The sequence below is a fragment of the Petromyzon marinus genome, chromosome 41 (assembly GCF_048934315.1).
Source record: "Petromyzon marinus isolate PM22_M1 ecotype Great Lakes invasive population chromosome 41, UKy_Petmar_22M1.pri1.0, whole genome shotgun sequence".
Classification (NCBI taxonomy): Eukaryota; Metazoa; Chordata; class Hyperoartia; order Petromyzontiformes; family Petromyzontidae; genus Petromyzon; species Petromyzon marinus.
The window spans coordinates 8004026-8020730 of NC_133707.1; the positions used below are offsets into that span (position 1 = coordinate 8004026).

A 16705-nucleotide genomic window follows, 5' to 3' on the forward strand; every position below is an offset into this window, starting at 1 on the left:
GTGTGTGTGTTTATGGGAGGCAAAGGCGGGGTTGGGCACGTGCTGGCCACCCACCCCCTCGTGTACCGTGCCACCCTTCATAGGCGCTCGCTAACAGCACTTTCCCCAACAGTCTGTTAAGGTTATACGGGGGGTTATTTGTCTTTGTATATACAGTCCCCCAACACTACTTCCAGCATCTGGACCACACGGGACGACGCGTCGATCACTGGGACCGACCAGAGCTCTCTCTCGGCTCCTACGAGTTCATCGCCACAGTGGACTACTGCAAGGTAAGCAGGTACAGCAGGCAGCTGTGACAGCAACAGGAGTGATGGTGGTAGCAGGAACAAGGAGAAGATATGATGTGCTGTTTTCAATTTAACACGTAGGCTTTCGCGACCAATATTATTCATAATAAAGGTTTTTGGGTTAGATCGCGTTATTTATGTTGTGGATTCACTCTTCAACACACCGGTGGGCTAAAGTAGTGAACTAATTGTCTTTTGTCAACGTGACAATTTATTTTGCTGATTGGCCTTGTCCGGTGGTGGAGGGTTACGACACATTTATAAATAACGCGATCTAACCCAAAAACCTGTATTATGCTGTTTTCAAGGCTGCCATCGCAAGTTTAATTTTACAGATGTGCAATGCCAAACGTTTAATACATTTCCGTGTTTGTTTTTCTGATCTGCTTCCATGTAGGAAAACAAACCACCCAACCCTCCGGCATTCATCTTCATGATCGATGTTTCATACAATGCCATCAAGAGCGGCCTGGTGAGCCTGGTGTGCGAGGAGCTCAAGACTCTGGTCAACCACCTGCCTAGGTAATAATAGCAACAACAATAGCGTTTCGTCTGTCTTGTTTCCAACAGGGTGGCACGGACGCAGAGCACACAACCCACAGTCGGAATGTTGCGAGTTCAAAATCCCGGTTGGGGCATCGGTAAAATTAGAACAGGGGACTTATAACGAAACGATATAATGGGACTTCTCCCCCATAGGAATACTATTCCATTTTAATGGGTGGCGGGAATAGGGACCGTAAGAGCGTACATGTAGCCTTTGTGATGCAAATCGGGGCGATTTATCTCGTACGAAACAATGGAATAATGTAGGGATAGGGACCATAACTTAGGAAAATGTTGTTTCATACCTAGCAATCAAAATACGTACTGTACATGTGTAGTGTAACACAAGTCAGAGATGAAGTAGTTGTGGGAGGCACCATTTATTGTAACACCCTTCAGCCGTTCACACATAGGATCTCCTCCCTCTCGCTCCCGTTGCCGTACAGCCCAGCCTAGACACAACCCTTTCCGCGTTGCACCGACGGCGTCGACCGAGACAGCCAACAACTGTCCTGCCACGCAATTATTGAGTGAAGGCGGCGAAGACGACAGGGACGGCGAGACGAGTCCACTCCCAGAACCGGCAGCCCGGAGCTCTCGCTCTCTGCTGCTTTTATTCTACTCGGTGCGGCCTGGCTCTGCCCTGGCCGCGCCTCCCTTCTGAAACCCACTAGGGGGTTCCAGGGGCTTCCCGATGAAGTCTTCCGTGACCCTTGCCCCAGTTCCTCCGCCCTGCCGGCACAGCCGTGTATGTAGTCGACGGCGTGTGCGCTGTCCACCGCAGTTGCCGCTACTGGACAGCAGTCGGCGCTATGTCACTGCACATGTGCAAAAAAAACATACTGTACATGTACTGCACATGTACAGTTCACGTACAGTACCTGTACTATACACCGACCCAATGTACACAACCAATTCTAAGTTCAAGAACCTTTAAACAGCATTTATACTTCTCAAACACTTAAATGAAAACAATTTTGAACATTTCGAAGCAGCCCCATACACTTTTAAAAGTTTTAATTTTTTTTTTTATAGAAAACGTATTTGTGACGTTTAGAAGCAATGAATCGAACAAAAATATTTTTTGTGTAAAAAAGCACAATCTTAAACAGCATTTTTAAAAGATTTTACCTTAACCTATGATTTTTTTTTTATCTTACCTTGAGGAGTGGATGAGTTGTGCTTGATTGTTGCTGGGAGAAGATAAAACACCTTTCTAGGGTCATACCCACCTTCAATGATTTTGTCACTTTTTTCTGGAAATGTTTCTGCAGCATCTGCATCGGCACTGGCAAACTCGCTGTATTTTTACGTTCTTCAAACTTTATCGTGCCTGAATTCTGTAAAACCATCCACGGGGCAGCCTAAATGGTTTCTCTTTCGCTGCTTTTGCCTCTCCCAACTGATCGTGGGCTAAGCTGATCGGCTTGTTGTTGTTGTGCAGATCCTCTGTCCATAACGCCAGCAATCTTTCCTTTTTTTCCATGATAACACTTTGCCGTGTAATTTTAACCTCCGAATGCTTTAAAGCATGCTTAGCTTGCCTTTCTGTTTCATCAGCATTCTTCACTATTGTACGTACACTCGTTGGAGGAAGATTCAAATGGTTGCCCAATGTCAACCACGCATTCACCTTTCCCTACTACACTTTATCACTTCCAGTTTAACATCGAGCCTAATAATATTGCGCTTTTTCTTACGCCAACTACCTGCACTGTCACCTGCACTGTCACTAGCAACTACGCCTGCTACGCATTGTTGAAGGGTTGCCACGATATTTTGCGATGAAGTCTACACGTGAGAGAACACAGTGGGACTGAGAAATACGAGTTGTACAGTACGTTTTCGACTTGGCTGAACTGAGGCGAAAACCACGTAATGTGTGTGTGTAGGGAAATTTTGCATTGGGTTCCTCATAAAGTCAGCGACGTGAGTACGCAACAACGTACATCGAGACGACATATATTGGGGACCCCCTGTACCACTTTTGAGAGAAGTAAATTGTGAAATATTAAAAAGCATATAGCAAAAAGGAGATCTCAATTCATGAATCGAATCGTAACGCCAGATCGTGGTCATTCATTGAATCGATGGATGGAGGCAGAGGCTGGAATTAATTGTTAAATGCCTAGTGATACCATGTTGAAGTGACTTGCTCTTGTCATACATAAGTGTTTTCATAATTTAACATTTACATAATCGTTAGTTATTTCACATTTATACTCCAAACTGCGGTCGTCCTTTAGATATACGCTTGCAGTCTCAGCGGTCTGTCACCTGGCATGAATAAACGCTCGTTGTGCCTGGATATGTGCGGCAGGGAGGGCCAGATGGAGCAGTCGGCACTGCGCGTGGGGTTTGTCACCTACAACAAGACGCTGCACTTCTACAACCTGAAAGCGTCGCTCGCCCAGCCGCAGATGATGGTGGTGTCCGATGTGGCTGACGTGTTCGTTCCGCTGCTTGACGGCTTCCTTGTCAACGCTGTCGAGTCACGGCCTGTCATCGAGAGGTGAGGGTCAGGGGTCGTGAAACTATGGTTAGGTTAAGGTTTGTGTTTGTAGTTCGGGCTGAGGTTAGGGTCGGGATTAACATTGGGGTTAGAGTTGGGGTTGAGTTTAGGATTAAGGGTTTTGGTTGGGTTGAAAGCTAGCGTGAGCACCCAGCAGTTTAGATTGGTGGCTAGAGTCGAGCGTTAAGTTAGGGTCAATGTTGGGGTCTGCTTTGGAGTTGGGTTGTGGTTTGATATTGGGGTTGGCATGGAACATAATACCAAATAAGTGTAAAGGAACGTGGTGACGGCTGCCTTGTAAAACCAGGTCTAGCGTCAAGCGGAGGCTCATATGTACTACCTCTGTGTCCCGTGTGCCTGTGTCTTGGTGCATCCGTTGTGCTTGCGTCGCAGCCTTCTGGAGCAGATCCCAGAGATGTTTGCCGATACGCGGGAGACAGAGACCGTGTTTGTGCCCGTCATCCAGGCTGGCATGGAGTCGCTCAAGGTAAACGACAGGTGCCTGCTTCTCCCTTGCCTGCCCAAGGCTCCTAAGGCATTATGAGTGCCAGGACACCCAGATTTGTTTGTGTTTTCTTTTTTTGTCCTACCATCACCAGTCTTGTGCACCGGCGATTAACCCTTCCAGTGATGTGTTCTGCCCAAACCCATTTACTTTCCCTAACAGCCAATGCAATGTCTCTCGTTCTTCAAGTGCACATCTCTCCATGCTTCTCTCCACACTGTTCAACAGCTGCTCCTTTTTCTTTGCTGATGTCCACATTTTTTAATCCATATAGCCGATAATATGCACTGATTGAAAACTTAATTTGTTTGTTCCATTTGTAATTTACATAACTATGCATGAATCGTGAATAATTCGTTTTTGCATGCATATCTCTCCATGTACGTAGAATCTAACAACGTATGTTTTGTATGTATTACTGCATTGTTGCACTATATATAATAACGACCGCGAGTCCTTTGCTAATGACGCATGCGTCTTTGTCGTCCCTCGCGTTGGCAGGCAGCAGAGTGCGCGGGAAAGCTGTTTGTGTTCCACACTTCACTGCCAATTGCCGAGGCGCCCGGCAAACTCAAGAATCGCGATGACCGCAAGCTCGTAAACACCGACAAGGAGAAGGTACGGAGTTTTTGGAGTTCATGCTCGGTGTATTAAACACTAGAATCACTTGCAAATGAGAGTATCCTGGGGTCTTTGAATTATCGCCTGGTTAAATAAAATAAACTTGAACCTGGCCGTTTGTTGCATTGATGTAAAATAGGAGTGGGGAAACTACAACATAATTTCAATCAAATTTGTAAATAATACAGGGCCGTGGTGGCACAGTAATTAGCACACGATACTAGGACCCAGCCACCGGAGTTACATTACCAGCCACAGCTTAAATTGTTGGCGATTGATATCTGAATCACCAGCCCGCACTGACCAACATGGTGAAGTATGGTCAGACAACCTCCATGACACATCATAGGGAGACCTTCATACAACCATTGATTAACAGATGACTGTCATTTATTGTTTGTTATTATTTCATCTTAGATTAAATTAACAAGTTATTGCGTCCTGCTTGACAATAGTGGTGCTTGAATGACACTAATGCAGCATTAATAATTCAAAGACGTATTAAAAACAGTGATGTACTATTGTTACCAATTAAATGTCATATAATCGTGAAACATCATTAATAATGCAGAAGGCTTTACAAAATGTCATCTGCCTGCTGAGCCTGCAGATTAGGAAACAATAGGCCTCTGCCTGCCATGATGTCAAGGAGAGACGGTGGATGACCAATGTTAACTTTACGCATGGTTAAATCCATCGTATGAATGATAGGTGGAGTCATTTCAAAATCAAAACTCTCACAACCTTTCTGTTGTGATTTGAGCACTCGCTGGACCAAAGCACTTCCTGGCTGGATATTCCATTCCAGTTACCTGTATCAGAATCTCCCACAAACACTCAAGATTACTAAGGGTCGGCAAAGTTTAGTTTTTCAGAAGTGGCGGGGATGACAAATGAGGGACGGATGCAGTGTGATTGCATGCGACCGCAGAATCGTTTGTACATGTGGCTGATTTCCCCCCCCCCCTCCCAGACGCTGTTCCAGGCGCAGAGCAACATCTACCACTCGCTGGCCAAGGACTGCGTGGCGGCTGGATGCTGTGTTGACCTCTTCCTCTTCCCCAACCAGTTTGTGGATGTGGCCACGCTGGGGCTGGTTACACTGCAGACCGGGGGCTCCATTTATAAGTACAACTACTTCCAGGTAGATGGCAAGCTCGGGTGCAGCAGACAGTCAAAAAGCAGGCACACCGACGTCACGGAGCGGGATTGTGTGGAGGTCCTTTTTTCGTAAACTACCACTACCAATGCCCATCATTTCCAGCACTGTTATCATTGTTGGTCCTGCTTTGAAATGGCTTGGAGGCTCAAACGCCAAAGTAGAAGTATTTCCCTGCTCAAGTTCAAGTTGAGAAGTGCTTATCTCTGATGGTGTTCCCATGTCCAACAATATAACCTTCGTAGTATAATGGCAGGGATAAGTCCCTGTACATGATGCCCATTATTAACCTGACAAAGTGGTCTCTATTTTATTGACCTCAAAGGGATGATGGGTTGAGTCATATCCCTGACTAGGATTTTAACTCGTGACCTTTCAATTGTGAATTAGGAATTCTACTCCAGTGCCACCTGGAGAATCCGAGTGGATCAAGGGACTTGTAATGGCCATGCCATAGCACTTACAGGTTCAGAGTTCAAATCTAGCAGCTACTGAGAATTAAACCAGATTATCAAGCTGAATTGTGCCAACTAATCTATTTGAGTTGGTTTTCTGCATTAAAATCTCCTATCTGCCCTTTTTATCGAATCATTGTCTAGCATCCCTTTCTCACCACACAAGGAAGTTTAGATTTCGTAAAATGTATACATCCCACAGGGCATTTTTGAGCACTGACCACAGCACCATCATTATCATCACGACTGTCTAGTGTCGATGATAATCCTGGTGATGGTTGTGGCTGTGTGCTGAGGTGGCTTGTGTTTGTTACTAAAGCCGTGCTCTTGTTTCAGTCGAATTCGGACGGTGAACGTTTCCTCAACGACCTACGCAGGGACGTGCAGAAAACCATTGGCTTCGATGCAGTGATGCGTGTCAGAACCAGCACAGGTATGGCCCTGAGAGCCGCACTACCTCTTGTACCTTTCTAAAATGCTGATGGTTATGTTGCTCACCTTCCAGCTGTTTTGAAGTATGGTTGTGTTTTCGTTCCGTTTTATTCCAATTGCACTCTTGGCATCTTGTCACGAGACAAGATGTCAAGCCGGAACTCTGACAGAGGAGTGCAGCACAAAAGGGGATACCACAGAGCTACCTTTGAAATCCCTTCAAGTGACCTCCGGTGCACAAAGCAGGAGGCAGTACTTTCTCATCCTCTGTCATTGGGTGCGATATTTGTCACATGAAAGTCCACCTGAAATATTTAATTGTCAGAGCTACAATTTAGCCAAATTAAGTGCAGGACCAAATGTATTGTGATAATGTTGTTTGTTCAGTCATTGGTGACTGGGCTGAGATCATCAACTCTCTAAACATGAAAACCAATATTCTTTGGGTCTTTCGGTAAAGCCACGTAGATAGAAAAAATAAAAAAATATCACGATGTTTCGATCGCAACACAAGCAATCGTCATCAGGTGAAAAAAAAATAGCGAGAGAGCTGCTGAGGCAGAATGTTACAGAGGTTTGAGGTGGGTGTAGCCCAAGGGTCATAAGCGAAGTGGGCAGGTCTAGTGAAGAAATTTGCATGCAAATGCAAGATCGGAGTGCTGAGCTCCCCTCCACGACGACGAAGCTGTGGAGGTGGCCATTGTATTGTGAGAGATAGCATGTCAATGTAAGATCGTAGAGCCACCGCCACATCAAGGAAAACGATCAACGGTCGCTGTGTTAGTGAGACATTTAACCTGTTAATGTAAAAATTTTTAACCTGTTAATGTAACACCAGAGAGTCGAAAATAACTACTAAACATCACAGCCAGTTATGACTTAACCTGGTTAATAACGTCCTTCCAATGATTACTCAGTTTGTACCCATCTTCTCGGTTGAAATTGTTTCTGTGTTTATATATCTGGATGGCTTCATGAACAAATCTTTGCTGATAGCCAGTGGGTTTACAGAGTACCTTTGTCTTGGAAAAATCAATTTCGTGTGTGCCCACAGTATTAAAACAATGATCAGCCATGGTTGAGGTATTGGTCCTACTTTGTTTCAGATCTGCCTTATGTTCACGAACACGATCCGAGACATGTCGCTTAGTTTCCCCAATATTACTACTGCCACAGATACAGCTTAGTTTGTATTGTATGTCAGGGATCACATCCTTCACAGATGGGATCAGATCACGAATTTTATGTACTGTGTTGAATCGAACCTGGATCTTGTGTTTGCTCATGATTTTGGAAATCTTTTTGGTGACCTGCTATGTGTGGCAAGGTGATGGTTTTGATTGGTTCCTCAGATGGTTCTTTACCAAGGGTTGGGGTGATAGCTTTACGGATTGTGTAGTCTAACTATCCATTCATCTTGAGGCCTTGGTGTACGTGTTCCAGTTAACTGGCTAGGTGGTGAAAACCCAGTTTAATTATAGGCCTGGATTTGAGCCCAGGATCTAAGTGGTTCTCGCTCAGCACCGTGACCTCTGCGCTTCCTGGCTACCACAGCACGGATGGTTGGTGGGTCACACTTCTGCTGCATTGTGTAACAAATGCTCACAGGTGTGCGAGCAACGGATTTCTTTGGAGCGATCTACATGAGCAACACGACGGACGTGGAACTCGCGGCTATTGACTGCGACAAGGCGGTGACGGTGGAGATCAAGCATGACGATAAGCTGAACGAGGAGACGGGTGCCTTCCTACAGGTGACTCCTTTCACCTGTTGTTTGGGCACGTGATCGGTCAGTTGCTTTTTTTTGGGTTGGCTAGTTGCCTGGCTGTCTTGGTTTGCCATTTGGTAAGCTGATTAATTGGCTGGCTGGTTGAATTGTATGGTTGGTTGGCTGGATGTGTGTGTGTGTGGCAGTGTTTAGCAAACTGCACTACAAACCTATCAATATGGAGTTGATTTTCAGCTAAGGATGTATCTTTCGGTTCTTGTTGGATCCTGTCCTGGGCTTCACTTAAATCGACTCGGGCTTAAATTAAGTCTTGGCTTGGTGCAGTGCATAAACATCGGCACTAGGGAGACAAAAGTGTTGGCCACACCACTCCCTCTTGAACTGCCTTACCTTTAATAGGTGCTTACTAAGTACTTACTCAACTGTGTGTGTGTGTGGCAGTGCGCACTGCTCTATACGAGTGTGAGTGGGCAGCGGCGCCTGCGTGTGCACAACCTGGCCCTCAACTGCTGCAACCAGATGTCGGACATGTACCGCAACTGTGAGACCGACTCCATGATCAACTACTTCGCCAAAGCCAGTGAGCCCTTGCTGACGCATACACACACGTACACATGTACACATACTCCCTTAAATTTACGGAAAAATGTGTACTTGAACTTGTATGTATGCACTTGTACAAAGACCCTCCGTGTAGCCTATGCGGACGATTGGGGCAAGTGCCCTTAGCGAGCGCCTATCTATTAAGGGCTGACACGGTGCACGAGGAGGGTGGCATGCCCAGTACCATCCCTGCACTATAATACGCACACAGTCACACATCAACACACATCCTGATATTCGCACACGTGTACTTGCACAGATACATGCACGCTAACGCATATAAACTGATAATACACGAAAACCCACATGATATGTGGCGCCTTTGTGTGACATTTGCTTTTGCACGCCATACGAATCCTTTTACTTTCACGCACACGTTGCGTTGTGGGCTGCCCGTGTAATCATCTTTACCACTGCTTTGAGTGATGCGCGTCGCCAAACTAACAGAGCACGTGCCACTCTTGTCCCTCCCAGCATTCCGTGCCGTGGCCCATAACCCAACCAAGACGGTGCGTGAGAGCCTGGTGAACCAGTGCGCCCAGGTCCTGTCGTGCTATCGCAAGAACTGTGCCAGCCCCTCGTCCGCTGGCCAGGTATGTGCCCACTGCCAGTTTTTTACATAAGTGTCACTTAAAGGTAGACAGAGCCCAAAACAACTTACAGCTTGTACATTGATCGTTCTCCAAGTGTTCTCCTCCTCCTTGACCTAATCGCAGCCTTCAACATGTTTCATAATACAGGTTTTCTCTGGGTATAAATGTGTCGGTAAACCCACCACCACTCGACAGCCAATTAGTAAGGTTTATCACGTAAACAGAACATGCCAATTCGTTACTAGTACAGCACACCGGTGTGTTGTAGAGCGAATCCACAACATTTACAATCTGAGTGACGTTTTGCCAGTGGTAACCTTTCTGTCCAATACTGATGTTTACACACAGCATCATGTACTCATCTAAGGTTGAGTCGACAAAGTGGAAATATGTTCTAATGCCACTTTGCCATGACATTCGCCTTGGCCAGGAACCAAACTCAAGTTGCCAGGTTCATAGCTCAATGCATGAACCACCACACCAGCACTCCCTATCCTTGTTGCACACAGATGCGCACACCCACTGCAACACCCAGGGCCATGCGAGTGGCATGACTCCCACTTGCTCAACCTTGCCCTGCCTCTCTCTTCCCCACGCCACAGCTGATTCTCCCCGAGTGCATGAAGCTGCTGCCCGTGTACCTGAACTGCGTCCTCAAGTGTGAGGTGCTGCTGGGTGGCGCTGACATCGCCACCGACGACCGCGCCTACCTGCAACAGCTGCTGCTGAGTGCTGATAACACCCAGTCAGCTGCTTTCTTCTACCCCCGGCTGTTGCCACTGGTGCGTGCGCGTGCGGAGAGTGGTGGTGCAGCGGTTCGCGCGCTGCACTGCGAACCTTTCGACCCGGGTTCGATTCCCGCACACGGCCAACACCAGTGACGAATATCTGAACTGGTCCTGGGCATCCCCTAGGTCGACTCAGACTCAAATGAGAACCTGGTGGTGTGTAACTATCGCTACAGGGTAGACAAAAGGCAGCCGAGCGTGGTGTTGGCCACTGACCCCCTCGTGTGCCGTGCCGGCCTCCATAGGTGCTCACTAACAGCACTTGCCCCAACAGTCTGGTTACGGGCTACAACGGGAGATCGTTATCTTTGTCCATCTTGTACAGCACAAGCTGGACGTGGCGAGCGAGGAGCTACCCGTGAGCGTGCGCTGCTCCGAGGAGCGCCTACAGGATGGCGGCCTCTATATTCTGGAGAATGGCCTCAGCCTCTTCCTGTGGGTGGGCATCTCCGTGCCGCACGATCTCCTGAAGGCTCTGTTCAACGTCGACACGTTTGGCCAAATCGACGGCGAGATGGTGAGTGCGCCCTGCGAGGCGGCGACCCTTGACATTGTTCAGATGGAGTGAATGGCGTCCTCGGTGGCTAAATGTTACATGCCTAGCCTGGTATTATAGGTCATGGGTTTGATCCTGACCCTGATGCCTGCTGTATATTTGGAGCTTGCATGTTCTCCCTGCGGTCGTGTGGATTTTTCTCCGGGTACTCCGGTTTTTCCCTCCAGATTTAGAAACATGCATTTAGAGTATATAGCTACTATGCATTTCCACATAACCCATTTCGTTGAGCTATCATTTGTGACCAGGTCGCTTCTGAAAATGAGCTATCTAGCTCAGTGGGCCTTACCTGGTAAAATAAAAACAGTTTAGTACATTCTTAGACAGTGCGAGGATGATGTTGAGAGTGCATGTCCAACCGAGTACAAGGCAGTTAGGTGAGTGATTGGAAATGTTTATATTTGGAACTTCACACTGTATGTAGCCAACCGTGATAATCGGAGGTGCAGGGAAAGGACAACAAACTACACACAAAAAGCAGTTCTTAAGAAATTAGTTTTCAAGTGTGTGAAGTGGTTAGTGTGGACAATATGTGATGGTGAGCATTAACTCTGTGAGTTGGTGATTGCAACATTGTGAATACCAATGGTGAGATAGTCATGTTGAGGTGGTGGGTTGTCCTTATGATAGACCAGGTAATGTGTGAAGTGGTGCAAAAACTTTCAGTTTCAGGATACATTTTCAAAAGGACTCTGCCTACCTTTACAATGCCAGCTCTCTTACATTCAGATTTATGAGTGTAGGGAGAAGACTTTGTGATCAGACTAAAACTCAAGACGGATCAGATACGATAGTCATGTTGACGATAGTGAATATTGTGCAGCAGATGTTAACGAGTTGTGGTGATGATCGCAAATTGCCTGTTTCAGACCATGTTGCCGGTACTGGATAACCCATTCAACAAGCGAGTTCGTGACATGATCGACTCCATCAGAGCCGAGAGACCACGATACATGAAAGTGAGTGCTCACTTTTTTTTCTTGTTTTATAACCTCAAGGGGTGTGTTTGTTCAGAAGCGAGATACTTTTAATTGTTGACGGTTTCGATAATTAATATTTGAAACAGTCAATTTAAATCACAACCGCATGATAACTTGGGCAGACACCATGCCCTCAAGCGGCATCACGGGCACACCACACTACATTTTTAAATGGCCCACTGCTTGCCAAGGCAATCCATGTGCTAATTGGAAAGTGTCTTGAAATGTTGATTAGTTACTCCCAAATTACTTAATTTTGGAAAGCCACGAAGCAATGTCACTGCTCTACTGGCAGACTTTGCAGGCCGGTGCTGCATCCAACTTGTGCTGCACAGGGACATCTGCCACTGGGGGGTCCCCTTGGCTCGAACTGCAGCCAGGGCATTGGAATTGTTATGAGATGTGTGATGTAAGGCGCTTTGAGTTGCCGAGGCATTTAAACACCCTATAAAATGCAATTATTCTTAAAATGCTAAATTTTAAATGGGGTACGAATGATACTTAATGTTGCATTTCCAATGGCCGTTCCTCGGCCTCCCTTGCCATTTACCCCCTCACCCAATCGCCGTTCACTGCAGCTGATGGTCGTGAAGCAGCGTGACAAGATGGAGCTGCTCTTCAAGCACCTGCTGGTGGAGGACAAGTCCCTGAATGGTGGCGCCACCTACGTCGACTTCCTGTGCCACATGCACAAGGAGATTCGCCAGCTGCTGAGTTAGACTGCGCCAACTCCTCATGTGGCTGGAACTCCCATCGCCCACCTGCCACCGGGAGAGGAAGAGAGGGGCGGAGGTGAAGATGGGGAGGGCAGGGAATGAGAGAGGAGGAGACCCCGTTGTTTGACACTTTAAAAAAAACGAAAACGCAAAAATGGCACACCTCGCCTGTTTTGTTTCGTTCCAATTCAAGCTTCTCGTTAGTGGCCGGTTTCAGTCTCAGAGCAACGCCCATTGTTGTTTGTCTTTTGCGCAAAAAAATGTCACTTTTCGTTTTTCTAGGACCTCGCGACATTGCGCTTTTAAGAGTTCTCAAACTCTTATACCATAGTCGTATATTTCTGCGCGTACATGCGTATGCGCATGCGTTTGAAAGAGCTCCTCTTGTGGCAGGTAGGCACAGGGACCCTACAGACTGCTTGGGAACTTGCTGCCTTAGTTGACAGACCACCTTGCCTTGTGGAAACGGCCACAACATCCAAGTTGTTTATTATTAACATTATTATTAGTAGCAATAGTCACAGTACATAATCATAGCTTAATTTGCGACTTTTTTTCGTAGAATCTGACCTGCATTGGTTCTGGATTCCAAGCTGTGCTACCGTTATAATTTACACTTTGCCGTGTTATATTTTATCAATGTTAGCCTGGGTCTTAATGTTAGGTCTGAGTGGATATTGCCTTGGCCCAGGTGCAAAGGCACACAATGCCATGTGTGTCCTTGCCATAGCCAAAGGATTTCAAGTACAGCCTCCTACACTAGTCAGATTAAATCATGGGCCCAGTATTCTCAACACATCGAGGCACACGCCATCTATATTTGCAGCTGGATGCTTGTTTCCCTGCTGTGTGCTGTAGTTTTTTGGCTTCCAAGCCCCACAACTACACCACATTTTAGTCTTTATTCAAGAGGCAAAGGCAATTGCCTCTTGATTGGCTGCTGGTAATCTCGAACTAACATGTATCTGATAAGATTCCTCACATTCCTGCATAGACCACTTTTGCTACCATAGTTTTGTGCATTGGATTTGAATGGTTGCGTTTGCAGCCTCGAGTGTGGCCTAGCTTGGCTGCTGTGTGCTGCTACTGCACCTCAATGCGTTAGCTCCGCTGCTGTGCAGTGATGAAACACGCTTCCTACTGCAAAGTGCAGGTGGTGGGCACCCCCAGTGTTCGGAGGCCTACAGAGAACAAGTCGCCTCTAAATGGGCTTTCTCATGCACTTACCAGCACAGTGTACTGAGAAAATCAGAACCTATAACTCGATGGTTGCATCTGTGGCACTAAAAGCCACCCTGTCCACGTTAAAAATGTTTTTTAATGGCCTGGCTTTCAGAGTAATGATAGTTCTGAACACAGGTCATCATGGACATTACAATTTGTGGAAATTTATCAGCCTTGCTGGGGTTGGAATTTTATGGAATTGTGTTGGGGAGTGATCAGGATAAATAACTAAAACTTTGAGGTCTTTGTTCTTAAATCTGTAACTGGTTTCTGTTCAAACCAACGGCATAGAATGTATGTGATGTAGTTTTGTACAGGAAAAGATTTGGATGAGACTTATTATGAAGGGGAACAAAGTCACTTTCTGCAAATTATGCTCAAGAGAATTTGAATTTTGATGTCAAGTAAAGCCATGTTGCTTTAACGTGTCAGATTGATTTGCAGTCGGTATTGGGGTGTCCATGAATGCCTGTGTAGAAACTTAAGTTTAGACCTATGTGCTCATTATAAACTGAAAAACAAAAATATCTTCCAAATTAACTTTAAAAAAACAACATACCAGCATTTTAAAATTAAACATCCTTGTGTGCTGTTTAATTTGAACGCTATAAGTGTCCAAAACGTACATGTGACTTTGGATAAATTAAGACTTGGTTGCTATTTGATGTGAATACAGGTGTAGATCATTAAAACAAATCTGGGATAAGATAGCAAATCTACAGCTTCGTCGTACGATTCACAAATGCGTTTAAGCTGCATTATATTTACTTACGAGACTTGTTTTTCCTCCTTCCTGTGTGCGTTGTTTATTTTTAATGGTAAAAGAATGGGACTGGAAGAGAAAGATGTTGTATAATACAGTAGTTGTACGAGCTAGATCCAGTCATTGCCGAATCTGCTGCCCGAGACAGGGCACCAGAAATACATTTGTGCAACTTTCTCCGTCGTCTAACGCAAGGCACAGCGCTGAATTGTGCGTGGCACACCGGTCAGCTTCACCGGGGCTCACAACACTGCAACCAGTACCCTCCAACACAAGGACAACGACCCCACGAAGAAAATGAACAATGGGAGGATGAAATGTGTAAATGAATCTAAGCCTCGTGGAAATCAGATGCCATGTCAACATGATTTGCTGTGTAGAGTCCAAATTGATTTATTTGTTACAAATGGTTAACCCCCCCCCACCCCGCAACCTAAGGTTTTAGTGATGGTGAATGTTCTTAAGGGCCAGGATCACAGATTAGCATAACAGGAATGTATCAATTTAAATAGATTTTTACACTTGAAACATGCATTGAGAAAATCATGTCTTAACCAGTTATTTCAGATTTAGAGTATACGCATTTACTCCATGTTATGCTAATATACCTTTAGGCTAATAAAATGAAAGACGAGACAAAAAGGAATTCCTGAATGGACCACAGATCATTGATTCCATGGATGGAGGGTGAATTTCTTAACTCATTGTTAACAGCCAAGTTCCTTACATTGCCCATACACAGGATAACATTTAAATGTCGATGGAAAATGCTGGTGCTTAAATAACCATTGGAGCATTTTCACTAAGAACCTTGTACTGTATATGAAATAATTTTGAACGGACATTACCTCCAGCGATGCAGGCTTGGCACGCTGGCAGAACCTACATTAATATATACTTTATATTTCGTGCATCTCAAATGACATTACGCAGCGATAGATGGAGCTGAAGGTAATATTTCCACAAGTTAAACGATTTAAAGCTTTTTAAAATTTTACCAGATAAGGCCCACTGAACAACCTGGCCAAAAATGTACAGCTCAACGAAGTGGCTTGTGGAAATTTATAGCTGACAAATACGTGTGACGCATGTTTCTAAATGTGAAGGGAAACACGGGAGGACCCGGAAAAAAAGTCCGTGACCACGGGAAGAACATAAAACTCAAAATATACAGGCGTCAGGATCGAACCCATGACCTGTATACCCGGCGAGGTAGTTAACATTTCACCACAAGTGTTTTCCCCCACCCTCCCGACTCATTTTCTCACAAGCTCCGTTTATTTTGCCTCTGTTTCGTGGTGTCAGCTTTGTGTCGACGCATGAGGGAGAGGTCGGCTGGGAATTTTGCAATCAGTTGTCACCAGATAAATTTCTGAAACAAAGACTCGGCATGCTTATTCGTTAATCCGTGCTTTTTATCCAGTTTCACCACAACCAGGGTTTTTTGCCCCCGTAAGTTCCTACAATTTCCAATTTTATGTTAAATATGCAATCATTTTTATTAAACAGTTACTAGGATTAATTGCTAGTATGATGCTCGCGTATAATTATATTTACAAGACGGTTTGCTTGGAGTTGTGGATTTGAAGGGACTGGTCTGGATGATGGAGCAGCATTCTCCGCGTGCTGTACAAACAACGCAGCTGTAAAGTGAGTATTGTATTTTTAATGAAATAAATTTGATGCAGAAGTTACGCCTTTGGCTTATCTGCCACCAAAAAAGTCCCATTTGGATACGTGCTGCGGGGAGGTTTTTTGGCATAAAATATAGTTCTTAACCTCGTTTTGATGGAAAGCAGTGGCCGATAGGCACTGGGGTTCATCGTGGCCATGTTGGATCTCAAAGTTCAGGTTGATTTGAATTGGCGATTAAACAAAGTTCAGGTTGATTTGAATCGGCGATTAAACAAAGTTCAGGTTCATTTGAATCGGCGATTAAACAAAGTTCAGGTTCATTTGAATCGGCGCTTAAACAAAGTTCAGGTTGATTTGAATCGGCGCTTAAACAAAGTTCAGGTTGATTTGAATCGGCGCTTAAACAAAGTTCAGGTTGATTTGAATCGGCGCTTAAACAAAGTTCAGGTTGATTTGAATCGGCGCTTAAACAAAGTTTAGGTTGATTTGAATCGGCGCTTAAACAAAGTTCAGGTTGATTTGAATCTGCGCTTAAACAAAGTTCAGGTTGATTTGAATCTGCGCTTAAACAAAGTTCAGGTTGATTTGAATCGGCGC

At 45.4% G+C, this 16705-nt stretch overlaps 1 protein-coding gene across 3 annotated transcripts in view; it reads left to right on the forward strand.

Annotated features, from left to right (window-relative positions):
* Positions 1 to 16167, forward strand: part of SEC24C (SEC24 homolog C, COPII component) — a 42736-nt gene extending 26569 nt beyond the window's left edge. For all 3 annotated transcript variants that reach the window (XM_032969153.2, XM_032969155.2, XM_076073346.1), the window contains 14 exons: positions 157 to 272; positions 688 to 812; positions 3157 to 3348; positions 3742 to 3835; positions 4355 to 4471; positions 5448 to 5618; positions 6425 to 6521; positions 8129 to 8274; positions 8692 to 8830; positions 9328 to 9446; positions 10049 to 10228; positions 10560 to 10751; positions 11660 to 11749; positions 12349 to 16167. In XM_032969153.2, coding sequence (XP_032825044.1) covers positions 157 to 272; positions 688 to 812; positions 3157 to 3348; positions 3742 to 3835; positions 4355 to 4471; positions 5448 to 5618; positions 6425 to 6521; positions 8129 to 8274; positions 8692 to 8830; positions 9328 to 9446; positions 10049 to 10228; positions 10560 to 10751; positions 11660 to 11749; positions 12349 to 12489 — 1919 coding nt within the window. In that variant the 3' untranslated portion in view covers positions 12490 to 16167. The remainder of the gene's footprint in view (positions 1 to 156; positions 273 to 687; positions 813 to 3156; positions 3349 to 3741; positions 3836 to 4354; positions 4472 to 5447; positions 5619 to 6424; positions 6522 to 8128; positions 8275 to 8691; positions 8831 to 9327; positions 9447 to 10048; positions 10229 to 10559; positions 10752 to 11659; positions 11750 to 12348) is intronic.
* Positions 16168 to 16705: the final 538 nt, after the last annotated feature.